This window comes from Sinocyclocheilus anshuiensis, unplaced genomic scaffold, assembly GCF_001515605.1.
Source record: "Sinocyclocheilus anshuiensis isolate Anshui unplaced genomic scaffold, SAMN03320099.WGS_v1.1 scaffold152, whole genome shotgun sequence".
NCBI lineage: Eukaryota > Metazoa > Chordata > Actinopteri > Cypriniformes > Cyprinidae > Sinocyclocheilus > Sinocyclocheilus anshuiensis.
In genome coordinates, this window is record NW_015555781.1 from 3200891 (window position 1) to 3218272 (window position 17382).

A 17382-nucleotide genomic window follows, 5' to 3' on the forward strand; every position below is an offset into this window, starting at 1 on the left:
GGTGGTCATATGGAAGACTGTCTTACACTACAAGTATTGCTCGGCTCTCGCAGGCATCTTTAAAGATGCACTTATACAGCAAATGACAGGAGCTGTAAAAAGCTCATCAGGTTAACAGTTCTCCCAAAAGTTTTTGGATCCACTCATTCATTCCTCTACAGCAGTGATGGGCAAACTTGGCCCTTCCAGGCCACTTTCCTGCAGATATTTGATCCAACCTTAATAAAATTCACCTGCCTGTAGCTTTCTAGTAGTCTTGAAGACAATGATTAGCTGGTTCAGGTGTGTTTGATTAGGGTTGGAGCTAAACTCTGAAGGAAAGTGACCTGGAAGGGCCAAGTTTGCCCACCCCTGCTCTACAGCTTCAAATACAATGTGGATTGAGGCAATTCAGAGCCAGAGGGTTTTACAAAGACAATTATTGAAAAAATAAGGCACAAAAAATAAAGAGACCAACTCAATTCCATTTTATGACGTTTATTGATGAACTAGAAAATACTGAGATACTAAAAGAATTGAAAAACACTGATAATGCTGGTTGCTCCTGTAAAAAAAAAAAAATCTAATTCCATAAGTTCACACGCACAAGTAAACAGCAATCTTTAATATCTTAATTTCAATTTTTAAAAAATTTATTTTGTAATTTTGTTTTTTACAAGATTAAATGTGTACACAAAGTATATGCATACTCATCTCCCCCTCTCAAAGGATCATTTACAAAACCTTGATGCTTTAAAATGTCAAATAATTTCAAATATATAGCTTTTAAAATTTTTATTATTTTTTTGTAACAGGACCATATCAATGCTGAAGGAACAGCAGATGAAGACCAGTGAAGGACCAGCCTCCAGTCCACACTAACTTTCTCTCTCTCTCATCTCCCACATTCATGAACGCGTTCCTTCCCTCACTAGCAGCTACCTCACAGAATCCAAATTCAGCAGTATTGCACATTAAGCATGGAGGACGATTGTTCCGAGAGGGGGAATGTCAGAAAGAAAAGAAAAGAAAAAACAAAAAGAAAAAGATTGAACAGAATCATGCAAACAGTGAACTCTATAACGCTATAACTTGGCTATACACTGTTTTCTAATAAGCCAGTTAAACCTTATACATCATAAGATACGCTCAAACGGACCCTAGATGAGTAGCAGAGGACATCAGCGATTCATCCCATATGACTGCTTCCAGCAGAGGCCACTGTCTCATACAGTGACCCAAGGTGAAGGGATGAACTCTGACCTCCATTCACGTTACACTACGTCACAATAAGCAAAATATACTTTTGTTGATTGTTCTAATATTATTCCTAGAAGCATATACGCAATTTCTAAAACATGCAGACAAAAATACTCTTAAAAAGTGCTTTACAGCTTGTCTTAAGCTCGAAGTAAACGTTTGTTTTGAGGGGCACTTAAATTGTACAACTCGCTAAACAGGCAAAAACATTCAACACAGATCTGTATTTAAAAGATTGTGTCAAATCAAAAAGAGCTTGCTTAATGTTGCTTCAGATTCACTGTGCATTTGAAGATCACTTGGCATTTGAATTAGCTTTGGGTATGTGTAAAATCCTCAACCAAATTAGGTGACTTAGAAAAACAGTCCAAACCGGAATAGGCTGAATATCGTTTTAAGCCTCAAGACCACACATACAAATGATAAAACATGTTAAGAAATACAACCTATTGAATATCAACAAGATAATATCTCTTTAAGAGAGACTGGGCAATGTAATATGAAACGTACATGAAAAATATATATTTCAGACTGTTCTTCTATACGTAATAGTGTCAACATTTCTATAATATAAAGAAATTTATGAAATACTGAGTAGGCCAAATATTTTCCAATCACAAAGACCGGAAGTCTCTAGTGTCCATACCCTTCTTGATCTCACTATTCTCCCACAAAAAAACGGGGGGAAAAATAAAACGAAACAACAAAGAACCAATAAGTATCCAATGAACATCATTCACAGAGACATCAAGGTTTTCATCATGACGAAAGAATTAAAAACAGGCAATGGTTTAAAAGCCCACGTGCAGTGACATTTCTTTCACAAGTGTAAAAATACCACCAAGAGAAAATATCAAACAAAAACATGAAACGTTGAACCAAGGTGGGAGGTAGAAAGAATTACAGTTAAAACATTTGGCTGGGCAACTGTAGACAACAACAAAAAATGTAGCCTCTAACCTCATCTTTTCTATACATCTTGGTAACCATAATTGTTTAAAAAAAAAAGATCAGTACAGATGTTTTTGTTTCATTATTTAAAAAACGATACATACATAGTGTCCAACCTTAAAAACAAAAAGACATTCATACCTCTTTGAGCCTTAAAAATGAGGCACAAATAAGAACCATAATTACAATTAAGCAAATAAGGTGTTTGCTAGTCTCTTCATCCATGTAAGGAAGCCATAAATCAAATACATTTGACTGGTCTTGATTAGAGAAGCAGCGAATACATAGCCTGGTCCTAACTGCCTCTGATGATTGATGGCACTTTCTCTGGAGCACAATATCAATCAGAAGGACCTATTTTCAAAGAAAACATTCAGACTTTGCTTTAGGGACCAAGGTTAAGGCTATTAAGAAGGAACCAGAAAACGGCTTAGAATAAAAGTCGAGATGGAGAAACAAACGTAGATGTGAGAAAGGCAAAAAACAACTCAGCGTTCAACTTTCAGAGCTAACAGATAACGTCACCTGTGCTGCTGTTATTTGTTTACATGAAGAAAGTGCTTTCATGCATGAGATGTAATTGCTTTCTGTGGGGGATAATTCTAGAAAAAAAGAGAAAGCCGAGTAAAATAGACATGATAAGCAAGCGTAGCCTGATTATATGGTGCTTTTAAACTCTCATTCTCCATCTCTCACTGACCCTGAGAAGCAATGAGAGAACTGAAATGGTTTTCCCGCAAAGCGCTTCACGTCCACCTGAACAGGGGATTGTCAAGGGAAGTCTGTCCTGTGTAAGACCAAGGGCAGAATTTAAGTGCTTTCTGTTGTAAAACTGCATTATGGAACAACTGGCTTCGAACACTGTCAAATCCCACAAACCATTTGTCCTGTAATAGTAGTTTTGATATCAAGATTACATTACATTACATCGAAAATGTAGTGGGCATCTGAGATTCCAGTAACAACTTACAAGATCTGTACTCTAAAACCAGTTCCTGATATTTGTTAACATTTTAAACATTATTCACAGTTTATTAAAGCTTTTTTTTTCATCTTTTGCTGCTTTAAAAAAATGACCGTCACATAAATCTATGGTGCACGAAAATAAAATATATTTGTCCATATCGTATATAGCTTGTATGCATGTATTTACAAACGGGCGTCATCTACATCTGTTTCCGTCCCAGTAGAGCCCTTGACTCGTAAAAAGAAACCTTTCTGCCACCGTGGCTGAGGGGCGAGGATCGTATATAAATATTCTGATAGAGCTTCTGGGCCACTCGGTGGAAAAGTGACTCAAACTTTCCTATTAATAAACAGTCCTTGCGGGCTGGCAGACCACAGTTCTGCCCTTTCTTTTAAGTGCTTCTCACATGAGCCGCAGCTTTAGGTCTGCTATCGTTTTACCCATCTGGGTTCATTAGCCAGCCCTTGAAGTTCTGCCAGGGATCTACCAGTAGTAACTGGACAGCGGAGCATGTGGTGGGGACGACTCTCTGGGCAGAAGTGTGACATGGCCTGTCAGCTTTAATTACTCTTTCAGTTGTTGGTCCCATGGCCAAGGAAGCTGGTTCCAAGCAGGCCTTCTCACCCGGAGAAATACTCAGAGTCCTGCAGAAGTGGTGTCACCTCCATTCCAGCCGCACCGGTGATGGCTGAGGCAAACAGGGCTCAGCAGTGCAGATGCAGTTGACCTTCAAGACATTTTTGACGTGCTTTCACTTTCTTTGACACATTTTACTCTTCAACTGGAGATTCCTGAACGTCATTTGTCCACCACAATCGTGAAGCAAGGTGCCCCATTAACAGACCAAACACTTGCGTTGAACTTCGAATCTAGCGCAACTTTACAATACCATCAACCATCGTGTTTGAAATGATGTGCACACAGGACATCTGTTGAAGTAGTCTCTGATCTCAACGGATGCTTGTGTCTTTGTAAGGACGTTTTCTGAACTCGTCTGATTAGTCAGGCTTTGGGTAAAGCCAACACAACTGTCTAGCCCTTGTATCTCATTCGTTTGGTTCCACGTGTCTTTATTTGTTGATCCTCAGCAGATTACAGGAACCCCATCCGTGTTGAATATCATTCCCGTGGTGGGTTCATAAGTGCCGGCCAGGTAGTAGAGGTCTTCACTGTCTTGGTACTTCTTAGTTTTAACCATCTGCTCATATTGCTCAAGGCTGACCACCAGACATTTATGAGAAATGGTCTGGACGTCATTCTCATCAATGTGAGAGGACTGGTACAAGGCCCGCTGAAACGAGAAAGCAGAGAGATCTAGCAGTCTGTTTTCACCCAGACGAAGATGATCAAACCATTTACTGGATTGGTTTTCTTACCTCCATGAAGTCTTTTCTCTGGCTGGAAGCCTGCAGAACAGCAGGAAGACTTTGGCCAGACATTTGATCCCAGTTCTGCCAAACAAAATTTGAATAGTTACAAACCCAGATAAAGGCAAGACTGGGACAGATCAAGTACCATTCCAGTACTAACGTCATAATGCAGTGCCCGCAAGCCATTATTCTTGTTTAGCAAAGGGAGATGAAAGTAACCTTTTTGTCATGAAGTTTCTTTCCAGGGTTGGTTTCCTCAGGATGATAGAACCATTTGACACGGACCACCATGTTATTTCCCCAGGACTCCCACATGCTCTGAATGTGTCCAATGAAGGGGAGGTTGGGTCGTCCAGCAGACAGGAACACAGCACAGTCTCCAATACGGATCATTTCCTTCCCACGCATTATGGCTTTGTAGAAAAGCTTCTTTGCCTTCCCTTTCATTCCCCGCCTCTGTAAGAAGTTGAAGGAAAAGCAAAGGATGTTTCTTCGGGCACTTTTATGTCCCAGGGGGTTGATTTTTATTCAAACTAACAGATTTTAACCTTTTTCCTTTTGTTATATGAAGGTCACATTAAAATTGTCTCGGAAACTTTTTACCAGGCCTTCATTTATATTTGCAACTTTTCAAAATAAAATTAAAAAAATGAGAATTTTTAGAGAATTTTTTTAAATTTAAATGAGAATCTTATTTTTAACTACTAGTGAAAGAAACATTAACCATTTTAATATTTTGAATAAAATTGTTTAGTGTTTTTATTTTCTCACAGTTGTAGCATCATTTTTTATAGCACCAAACATTTATGCCACTAAAATTATTTAGTATACATAAAATGCTAGATTTGAAATTAGCCTTAGCAAGACAAAGGAGTCGGCCATTTTTTTCCAAAAATACTAAATGTAATTTCCATTATTTTGTATATTTCCATTTCAATTAAGCCCAAAATATACTTTGTTTTGTTATGCGTACACTGGAGTATGTGTTCAGTGCTCAGTGTAAATTTCATCATCAACATAGTACTTGCATACTGTATGATGTGCACTAAGGGGACCAGATTTCTGAAATGAAAACCGGGGACATTTCCTAGTTCAGTGATCAAAATATCACTGAAATCTCACTTGTGATTATCTGCAAAATTAAAAAACAGGGACAATATATTTGTGTTTTTTAATTGTTTTGGTTTCCATATATTAATATCATAATTAGTAATTACAATGATGTTTAAGGATCAAAGTTACCCTAGTTTATTCATAGGACTACAATTCTCCAAAAAAAAAAAAAAAAAACTATGAAAAATAGTAACTATTGCAAATAATGAACAGATCAAAACAGGATTATAACAAAATTATGACTTTCCAAAAACACTAAAAATAAAACAATAGAAATGAAAACATATGATAAATAAAACTGTATTTAACACATTTTTTAAACATTTTCTGACTGTATTTAACATTTTCACAAACTGAGTAATTACAACTTTTTAAAAGATTTTTTCCAAATAATGTTTATGCTTTTGGAAATGGATCTTTACTACCCCTAATCAGCCTTATTATTTTGCATTTCAGGCTAATTTTGACCACAAAGTATGTGCTTTCTGCAAGTGTAATTGTTTATTTTATTATTATTATTATTATTATTATTCATATCGGCGTTGTGACGGTAGAAGTTGAATGAAGATGAATGTTTAATACTGTGTGCAAAAAAATCCCGCCTTATCCCACCTTACATAAAGTGCACACAAACAGTATTACTTTGTTTTAAAATGTATATAGTTAGTATGTGACTACCTTGAAACCAATAACGGTGTGTCTCTTTTGTTAATTGACAATAATAGCGCTCTGCTCTAGTCCAAGTTCTTCTTGGCTAAAGTAGCGGCGCGCGACTAGTAATCAGTATAGCTCACATTGCCCTCTGTTGGTGAAAGTAATCGTTGCTTTGAACGTGCTGTAAAACAGGGACATTTCCGGGGACAGGACACCAAAAACTGGGACTGTCCCCAGAAAACGGGGACGTCTGGTCACCCTAATGTGCACAGCCAGATTTTTCTAACCACGCATACTCCACGCTCAGCTCGCACATGGCTTGAATTTCTTGCATTAATTAGTTTGTCCACAAGGTGGCAACACTGGTCCAGGCCGTTTTCACAGTTGAAACTACAGACACCTACATCAATGAGTGCTTGTGTGAGGTTTAAAAGATACATGCAACTCTAGTTAAAACAAGTACAAAGACGTTTTTTTAATCATATCTTCTGAAGAGAAATAGCACAGACACTGGACAAGGATGAAACTTTGTAGTGCACGTGTCGAGTGCCTGCGTTCGTGTACGCTACCAAATTAAGCACAGATTGAAAGGGTATACCCTCACGTTCACATCAAAACTGAAGTATACTTTGGACTATGCAATACATAATTTGAGATGTTGTAAAAATGGCATTGGTGGGACTTCAAGAAAGACGCAATCCTAAAATCCATGGGCTTACCTGAGTAGGCTTTCCAAACCACTTCCACAGCTGTCTGGCATGAAGGAAAGCAGAGATCTTGGGCCTGTTCTCGACAGAGGGAAGCCTCTGTCTTTTTGCCAGCTCCTTAGTTGTTGGGAGGTGGATTCCCTCTCGTCTTTTGGGGCGACCGACACCCTGCTTCACCTTCTGCTGTCTCTGGGGCTTCTGCTGCTGTGTGCCAGATGCCTGCTGCTTCTGGAGCTTATGAATGTTGGCAGCAGGCCCCATTTTTGATTTGGCCTTCTCGTCTTCCTCCTCTTGAGGTGGTACATGCTCTGCGGCTGGGGATGGTTGAGAAACAGCAACCGGTTCTTCATCTGAGCTACAGGAGGATTCTTCATCGCTGGTGGTGGAGGATGATGATGATGAGGAGGAGGAGTGAGAATCAGCTGAGGATGAGGAACTGCTTGTGGATGAGCTGGAAGAGGTGGGACTTGATGCCCGCGAGCTGCTGGAGCTGGTCGAGTCTTGTTTGGGCTTCTTTTCCTGCGAGGCCCCTCGCTCCTCTTCTCCGTCAGACTCCGAGCTGCTGCTGCTGCTACTGCAGTTGGGACACTCCAGTTCTTTCTTGTCCTTCTCCCCTGAGTTGCTCACCTTCATCAGACCCTCGCTGCCACTGCAAAGCTTACGAACACTGTAGGTGGATACGCTATCGGTAGTAGGCGGGTCTGCCTTAACTGCCTTGTTTTTAGCTTTCAGTGTTTTGTCAGCAGTGGATATCGTAGTGTAGCTGACACCCATGACAGACTTATTCTCTCTTTTGGAGAGGTTTTGGCCCTCCATCATCATGAGGGCCTTGGTCTTCTTGGTTTTGGGTGACATTACTCCCTCATGGTCCAGTTTGATAAGGATCTCAGTCTGAGGTTGCTTGCGTTGCATCTTCACACCAAACCCAGATGCCTCCTCCTCAGGCTTTCTCAAGCGTTTGACTGGCTTTCCTTTCCCCGCAGGACTCGCAGTCTCGTTGTTGGAAATAAAGGAGGCCAGAGAAGTGGAGGGCTCATTATAGAGATCCACAGACAGAACTTTTCCATAGAGCGGCGGCGAGTAGACAGACTGGGGCTGGGAACGGACTTTGGTTGGGGGCTTGATTCCTGTGGTTTTCTTCTGGCTTTCATTAGATACAGGGATGGAGGGGCTGGCTTTGCCGACTTGCTTAATTTTTCTACCTGGCCGTGGGCCGCTTTTCTGGCCGGACAGGGGCCTCTCGAGGACCTGCGTTGGGGTTGGTGTGTCAGGCTTTTCATGCTCCTTTGGAGCGACTTCAGGCTCTGGAAAGCAGCACAGGAGGGAAGGTTTTAATATGCCAGACCAAAAACACACTTACCTCTATAAAAATGCTGGGAGGCTTAAAGCAGTTCCTGTTCTGACAGCAAGCTCTTTCCAAGCAAAAGTAAGCGATTTACTATCTATGAAACCACCAACCCAGTCCACTTTTTGTAAAATCACTGCATTTCTCATTTCAGTAACACCAGTTTTGATGACTTAATATTTAATTTGAACCAAAGCAATAACCACTTTTATAAAAAATGTCTTCTATACCAGCCAAAATGTCAATGAGCGTAAATATTTGGTTCAAAGGAGTGCAAATTACCGGGCTTGGGTTTGGGTTTTCTTCCTCTGCCCCTGCTTTTCGGAGTAGACTCCTCTGTGTTTTTGGGTGGTGTATCTTTGCCATCAGGTACATCCTTACTGCACTTCCTTCCTCGCTTTTTGGTGCTGGCCACGAGGAGAGCAGGGGATGGTTCTGCACCTGTTCAGATAAATTCAGTTTAGAAAACATTAATAGACGCAATAAGGATATTTGTGATTGACAAAACTGACACATACAAAAATATTGGCACATTTCCATGTGCTTCTCTACTACTCCTATATTTTGAAAATGTTCATACACAAACATTTTCAGTCAAACACATATACACACATTAATATTTACCCAGTGCTCTTAAATATTACACACAAGCCTTCAAATCTCTCAGTCTCACTCTCAATCATATGCAACCCCCTAGCAACTAGTGGAAAAACATCTTTTACTGAATCCATCATCAAGCTTCAAGAGCAAAACCAAACAAAAATCAGTGGCCGCATGGACTCCAAATCAAACAGTGCACATATGGGCTGTTTACCTAACTTCAACATTCAGGTAATGTTTCATGCACTCCTTCGTGCCTTCGCTTTTACTCCCTGCTTCGCTGAATACTCACACTGAATCTTGTAGTCCGCCGGCAGCAGCCTAATATGAGAGAGCGGGATTCGGCCAGTGTCTCCATCGTCAAACTCCACTGTAATCAAATCGTCCATGTCTTCCATGTCTGGGCTCCCTGTGGACACGTAACAGGGTTGAAGACTGATGCAAAAGAACATGCATTACCTCAATTTACATTTCCACTGAGTGAAACAGCAAACACTGCTGCGCGAAAAGAGTGACCGCATATTTCTCAGTGGTGCAGCAGCGGCTGCAGGGATTCATACAGGGCCTTTTCATTCTCATTGGCTGATGCCGGCAGTAGCAGCGACCTCCCTTTAAGAGTTTCTTGACAAGTCTCCAGCTCCCTCCTTCCTCAGTGGGAGGGAAAATAAATAATAATAGAGCAGAGCTCTGCATGTAGCGAATCACACCATTCTTCATTCCCCGGCTCGGTTTATCTGGCAGCGCTTATGGGCTTGGCTAAAAGATTTAGATTAAAGGAAATGAAACAACCCTGAAAGGTTCTCTTACTACGCTTCTGTGCAGAGGACAGTGGACATTTGTGCATATTTTTTCCATTTGAGAAACGTAGACGCAGTAAAACGCATTGGTTAATAGTCTGTAATAGCCAGTGAAAGGTGCTCAATTAAGCGGAACAGGAAAACCGTACCTCTGACGACCGTGCCAGGGTAGAGGCAACGGTACTGCTGGCTCCAGTAGGCTGCAATCCGGGTCCCCTGGGGAAGGTATCTAACGGAGGGGGGTTTCACATCAATAATCTGTAGGACAAAGGCAGTGTGGATCAGAGAGGATTATTAAATCAACACCTGTGTGCATTCAGACACTTTGCGGTCGTCTATCTTCTAAGCTGAATAACTAATGAATCATTTTCTGGCGAGGAAATGTACATTGTGTATATAATCCATCTTAGAGAGGCAGTAATGACTAAGGTTGCTCTTGGCAGTGGTCCGCTTCCAACGGTACATTAGGAAGGAAAGGCGGTAGCCGCTAAAGCGTGTGTGCCTAAACCAACAGACAGAGGTACTGGAGCAAAACATGCCCTTAGCGTAATAGCAGGGGAAGGTGCTAAACAGCTTCTATATTACACCGTGCCCCAGGCCTGTTAGCAGAGAGAGGAAACCGAGGAGTGTGCCTGGAGTAAAACACACAGGCCTGTTGTGGTGAGCCGTAACGTGTATGTGGGTCAACAAACGGTGCAGTGCAGTGTGGCGTACTGACCGCCTCCTGTAGCAGCTGCTCCAGGCAGTAGATATGTGGCCTGTTCCCCCTCTCGCCCTCCACCACCACGCTGTATCTGTAAGACAGGACATAGACATGAGCCCAAAACAAAAATCTAGGGAATGCACATCCTGTTTTCATGGAAATATTAACAGCGATATAAAATTTGCAACCCATTTTACTTTCCTATTGTGACTCATTTCATAACGCATCAGGATATTTAATAGCAACAAACAAAAATGTAGGCCAGGACTTTATTTGATCCATTAGGAATTTATCCATTAGGTGAAAAGTAATTGTTCCACACAGCCGCTATCATTATTATATGAAATATTATCTGGCAATAAATGAATTACTGCAAATTCAGGCAAGTAGTGACAGATCTTTTTTTTGTATTGTGATGTACATCAGAGTGCAACGAAATGATCAAAATAAATAAGAAATAAATAAAAATAATGTAGGGTAGGGACTTCTATTCTATTGGATTCTATGCATTGTTTGTTGATTAGATGGAGGCAGATCTGAATGCGAGCTTGCAGTAAATTGTAAGAAAGGGGGCGGGTTTTAACAGACTAAATGTTAAAAGTCCTGCATACGTCAACAGAGAGAAGTATGTTATTCACAATCAATTGCATCTAATCATAGATCAATAACTTGCATTTTAAAATAGATGAAGGTGATAGGCGAAGTTTCATTTAATGCATACATTAAATATCATGAAGTTTGTACACAGGCTGCTTTAACCACAACAATAGACAAAAACAATGGCTGTTGCACTATACGGCTATTGGTTAACGAACTAATAGCCTGCACATCCTAGCTGATGTCAGTAAAAAGTGAAAGTTGAGTAAGTTAATTCAATGTGATGAAAGATTAAGACGACCATTGTTTTTATTTTTTGGAATAATATGCACACATGTGTAGTAATAAAGTGAATGGGGTCACTTTTGTCATGTCGGATAGGTGAGAACACACATGAAACTGTTGAAGGAAGCTGTCTGCACTCTGCACTCAGTGCATAATGGTTTTGTCTAAAAATATAATGTAGTAGGCTGTAGAGAGGAGATGCAGAGGGGCTAAACCAAAAGACTCAGCAGCCCAAGAGCTTGAAGACAGGGCTCTTTTGAGAAACACACTGAGCTTTGAACCGGTCTTTATTCACGATACCCAAAGGAGCTTGGCTTTCTCTCCAACCACCCTCCCTTCCTTATTCAAGCTCAACCTTAGAGATACAATTTGGAGGGGCTTGCCCCCCTTTTTTTGGAATTCCTTGCCCGATAAATTTGCAGCGGTTTTATTGTCTTTACTGTCAAGAAGTCAGAGCAGTGGGGATATGTAAGATAAGTCAGTTTCTTAACATCGCATGTGAGAGCCAAAATGGGCTCTGACGCAAATGGAAAAAAGGAATTAAAAAGAGGCAGACCAGGCTAAGTTAGTGTGTAGGCGGACCACAATCCAAACATAGGTTTGTCTCTCCAGATTTGGAATATTATTGGAATATTATTTCTGGAAGTTGGCCGTTTTCACCTTTGTAAAATCTGCAACACCCACTTCCAGCTAAATTAGCTTCCACTGCCAAAGAGAACCAAAAAGCAAACACATCAATACTGTTAAATAAAAAGGAAGCTTTTGGACTTTTATTGGTTGTCTGAGAAAGAGAGAAACAACAGTGACCGGTTCTTTAAAGTGCAGGTCACTCTCTATAATTGGATGCAAGCACATGGGCTTTATAAATCAGAATGGGCGCATACATGCAGCTGCATGTGTAACGTCCAAGATGGGGCTTCTGGTTTAAAAAAAAGAAAAGAAAAAAAAGGCAGTTGGATGTTTGGCCTTTTTTCATTTGGATTCATGAAGGTGCCTGCAGTTCAAGCATGGACCCAGAGCCAGGCTTCAGAGGTGTCCATCACTGAGTGGCAGCCTTATTACTGTGACATGGACCTGGGAGGTGATGTGGGACAGTGTCCTCCAGATCACTTCCTCCTGGATCTGGCCTGAGGGGGAGGAATCTGCTGGCCAAACCTGATTGGTTCTGTCTGCAAAGCCTGGGATAAATTCACACCAGCTGCATCAGGGAGGGGAGAAAGATTGACCGGACAAGCAGGGTTAAATATCTGTCAAGTCGGTGGATGGCTAGCCTGATGTGGGCTTAGGACATGGGAAGGGTCGTTGTAAATTTGTTTTTGTTTGTTAAGAGGAAGGGAAGGTATTTGGTACTAAAGGTCTTTATAGAGTAATTTGTAATAAAATGTCCTTTGGGAAATAACTGATTCTGATTGGTCAATTACAGCATTCTGCTTTAAAACATTTTTGTGTAACGGCCACAAAAATGTATAATATTCCCAAGAAACTGATTTTCCTAAATAGCAAGTGTCTATGATCATTCCACAGTCTCTTTGTTCTCACATAATAAAAATAATTTTAGCTCAGATCAAGTTTTCACATCCATTGTTTTATTTACTTGGTGTCGAATATCTTGAAACTGTACTTGATGATTCACACACATACTAAAACATCACTTCATATAAATAAAGACTTCAGTAGAACATCATAAAAAAAGCAGGTTTAAAAAAAATGACTATTTACATGTCAATGGAGAAAACGGCTCAAAAGAAAGTAGTTATGTGTAGAAGCATAAAATGCAATTTGCCATATTATACTTCTCTCTGAGATGACATGATGACATTCAGAAATCTTTGATTATTGTCAGAACGGCAAAGATGGGGAATTTTAGCGGTGAAAAATCACATTTTTCTCTCTCTCTTTACATAGAACCACAACTCTAAAACTAAAGACACAACAGAGAAAAAAGGATGGAGTGAAAGCTTCAATTAGTTTGCCATTACCCATAAATAATGGGCCTGTCCCATTAGCATGGTCTTCATTCACGTTTGAAAGTGTGACAATGGCTTTGCCAAAGGACTTTTCTGAGCAGAACACAAAGGCTTCATGAAAGCCGAGGCTCAGGCTGAGAACAGACACTTTTCCTTACCCTAGATTTCAGTTCCAATTTGACACCGGCTGTGTGAGTTATTGACTGCACAATTAACCAGTCCACTCTCATGTACAGCAAATATGTTCATGCCTGCAGAAGCCCAGGCTCTCCACAACAGGCTCTGTTAATGAAGACAGGTGAGGCATAAAAACAGCATCGGCAGCGACAGTGAAGGCATATAAACATCTGAGTGCCCAAGCATGGATTTTCAATCTCTGGATGCGTTTAATGTGTGTTGTGTAGCACAAGCCGTCACAGAATTTAATTTCCAGAGGGCAGGGTGGACAACAAGCGATATGTTGCAGTCAAGTTCTCCGCACTAGAGCCTGTTCTCATCATATTAAATTCTCACATCACACAAACTACCCGCTTTGAAGAGCCGCGGTAACACAGTGCTGCACAAAGGCTCCTTCCCTTTCCTTGGCTGGAACTGCTATTTTTAGTACAAGAGACACATGCAGAGTGAGCGATAGAGGGGAGAGATATTTCACTGCCAAAATATGACAAACATATCTCAATATGCCACGCGAATGTGCTGCAAATGAACAGATAAACCACCACCTATCTCCTCCCTTCATTTAGGAATACACGTTTATGAACTAGCATCCAGATTTTCAGCACGTTGCCTGACCTCTTGCTCGCAGACCACTGGAATTTAGGAGAAGGGATTGTGATGGGCGTCTGAGTGAATGATGGCGGCTCCTCGCTTTCGGACTGATAAGAGGAAGATGCGTTTCTGTGCTGCATGCTAAACACAGTTATTGAGCAACTGTGGGCCGTTGCTCTAATGAAACTAAAATGGAGGACAACACATTTCACAGAGGGCAGAAACGCAACAGAGCCCCTCTCATTAAAGATCCCCCAACCAGATGCTGCACCAGTTTGACATTTCTCACCAAATGAGATTATCCTTTATAGGGATGACTTTGAGAGGAACTCTCTCACCCCCAATAGACTAAAACTTGTTCATCCAAGTGGATAATAGACCGTGGGAGACTACAGAAAGCATACAAAGTCCAAACAGAACAAAACTGCCCATTTCTGTCATTGCCTCCCTCAAGACACTTCACACCCCTTCTGTTTCCTGACCAAACAAAACGCTGCACTTCCAAAATTTTCCATGGAGAACTCTGAACTGGACCTTACAATAGGATAAACTTGGCAATATTTCACTCCCTTTAACACTAAGTGGCTCAAGTAAGCGGTTTGTTAAAACAACTAAATAGGGCACAGGAACGAATGCCAACTTTTTTAGCGGCCTTGGTTCTAAGCCTTGAACCAAACCAACCGGCTTTGAGGTTAATCAAAACATTACAACACTTCATTCAGAGGAAAACTAGACTAAACTTTCTCCTCACATAAAGTACTGAGAATTATGCAAATGAACGAATTTTGTATCACTGTAATGTATTTTCTTACAATAAAACACCTCTTCTTTTGATTTGTAAATGCATCAAACACCACAAATTTCGGTCAGGTAATTTAAGGTAGTTTTACATAGCCATCTTCACTGTGAGTTTTGTTCTCATGTTTACAAAGACTTCTCTAATCAGTGGATCTCACTTAAGGATTGACAATAATGTACATGTTTAATTTGTCAATTAAACATGATTTAAAAAAAAAAAAAAACATATACTAACTTATTGGCATAATGTACCTTTGCCAAAGACTGTTTATATACCAAGACAGTTCACTCATATTCCTATGAATGCAAGAAACCGCAACACGCAATATGATATAGCGTAATAGATCCCACCTTCTAATAAAAACAGCTAATTGCCAATAGGTGATGTCATCGCGTCACTGCAACTTCTGTTGAAAGTGCAGGTTCCCATATAAACAGTCAATGTCCTGAGACACATGCTTGGGAATGCACGTGCATTGGCCGGACCAACATGAAATGTATGCTTTTTAATGCTATTTGACCATTCATTGGACAGTTTGTGTAGGATTTTGTTGCTGATTTGAAATGTAATTTCAGTATTTCCCCATTTAGGCAGATAGGAGTTGGTTTTGCATGCAATTTACACAATATTAAATTTTTCTATATCTGTCTGTGTATCTATCTATCGATATATATACACATCGCTTAATGTACCTTTGCCAAAGACTGTTTATATACCAAGACAGTTCACTCATATTCCTATGAATGCAAGAAACCACAACACGCAATATGATATAGCGTAATAGATCCCACCTTCTAATAAAAACAGCTAATTGCCAATAGGTGATGTCATCGCGTCACTGCAACTTCTGTTGAAAGTGCAGGTTCCCATATAAACAGTCAATGTCCTGAGACACATGCTTGGGAATGCACGTGCATTGGCCGGACCAACATGAAATGTATGCTTTTTAATGCTATTTGACCATTCATTGGACAGTTTGTGTAGGATTTTGTTGCTGATTTGAAATGTAATTTCAGTATTTCCCCATTTAGGCAGATAGGAGTTGGTTTTGCATGCAATTTACACAATATTAAATTTTTCTATATCTGTCTGTGTATCTATCTATCGATATATATACACATCTATATATATGAAGAGTTCCAATGCAAAGGCCTCTAAAAGCCATCTTGGTCAAAAATGAGATAATGATACTGAGTGAATGCGCTCCACTAGGGCTGTCAAAAAAAAATTTGAATTTCGAATATTCGTCAAATTAAAAAAAATAAATCCGCAGTCTGCGTCAGCCGTCAGGCAGCCTTATCAGTGGCGCACGAGATCCGATGACGATGTATGTGTTATTGATTGCATTTGAATGCTTTTGTTAGCCTATCCAGTTGAACCCACTAGAGGGACTGCTACGTTGTTCATTCAATATATTGCGGAAAACGAGAGCATCACAAGTATTTTCACTTCAAATGCGCTAAAATCCCACCCTCAACCCATTCAGAAGTACCAGTACTTACATAGAAACCTATACGTAGTAGCCAGAAAGAAATGCTAATCTTTTTTCTTTTCTTTTTTACATAAATCCAACTATTGCAGCCTATAAGCATTAGACAAACAATAAGGAATTAGACAAACAATAAAGAAGACACAGCAGAGGGTATAAAGAGAACGTAAACAGCTCGGGTGGGGGGTCTTACATGTCAGGAGAGTGAACCGTGCTGACGTGGCCGGCATACAGGAGTTTGTCATCCATAGGGATAAGGACCCGTAACCCATCCTGCAGTTCATCTTTGTTAATGACACAGTTCCGAGGGGCTGGGGGAAAAACAGAACAGAGGGAGATGAGAAGAGAGACATGCCGAAACTTGTGCTACTAAATAAAACCTGAGACATCTCATCACCACCTTAAAACTGCAAATGTTAGAGAAAATAGCTATCTTCCAAAACCCACGGAGCTGCCTATGGATTCAACATTTTAATGTGAAAACGGTTCCCAAAAGTAATTTAAGTATCTCATTTTAGCCAAATTCTAAGACAGCATCACATGTATTACTCGCACAGAAGTTAATCCCAGAATGCATTGTGACAACGTCAATGAAAAAAAAAATCTATGAATTAAAATGAATTAAAATGAAATCAGTTGCGAACAATCGTGAATTGTGCCTCTCTCTCATGGGACGGGCTATTTGTGTGGCACACAGTGTTGCTGTCTACGCAGAATGTTCCAAATCATTCACTTGGAAGGTTTCATGACGGTTATCATAACGTCATTGTAGGTAGCAAGCAGCTCACAAGGTTTTCAAATCAAGTTAATGCGTGCAGTAACTCTCAGCTCGTCCCATTAATGTATGAATGCAATCAGGCCGAATCAATTTTCAGATTTTTAATGCTGGATTAGGATAAAATAGGCTGTGAAATTATCTCTCCTTAACGTCATTCAAAAGACATTCACTTTTAATTGCATGCATGGACAAGAAAATGAAGTCTGATTTAGTCATAAAACAGCAATTAAAAATGGGGGAGCAATGAAGGGAA

General features: G+C 40.3%; 1 protein-coding gene across 5 annotated transcripts in view; it reads right to left on the bottom strand.

The window, feature by feature from the left end:
- Nucleotides 1–461: 461 nt before the first annotated feature.
- LOC107674629 (trinucleotide repeat-containing gene 18 protein-like) overlaps nucleotides 462–17382 on the bottom strand; it is a 65394-nt gene continuing 48473 nt past the window's right edge. For all 5 annotated transcript variants that reach the window (XM_016468657.1, XM_016468653.1, XM_016468656.1 and 2 more), the window contains 9 exons: nucleotides 16545–16662; nucleotides 10462–10537; nucleotides 9893–10001; nucleotides 9239–9355; nucleotides 8629–8787; nucleotides 7014–8305; nucleotides 4747–4983; nucleotides 4534–4608; nucleotides 462–4448 (listed from right to left, as the gene is read on the bottom strand). In XM_016468657.1, the coding sequence (XP_016324143.1) occupies nucleotides 4242–4448; nucleotides 4534–4608; nucleotides 4747–4983; nucleotides 7014–8305; nucleotides 8629–8787; nucleotides 9239–9355; nucleotides 9893–10001; nucleotides 10462–10537; nucleotides 16545–16662 (2390 nt within the window). In that variant the 3' untranslated portion in view covers nucleotides 462–4241. The remainder of the gene's footprint in view (nucleotides 4449–4533; nucleotides 4609–4746; nucleotides 4984–7013; nucleotides 8306–8628; nucleotides 8788–9238; nucleotides 9356–9892; nucleotides 10002–10461; nucleotides 10538–16544; nucleotides 16663–17382) is intronic.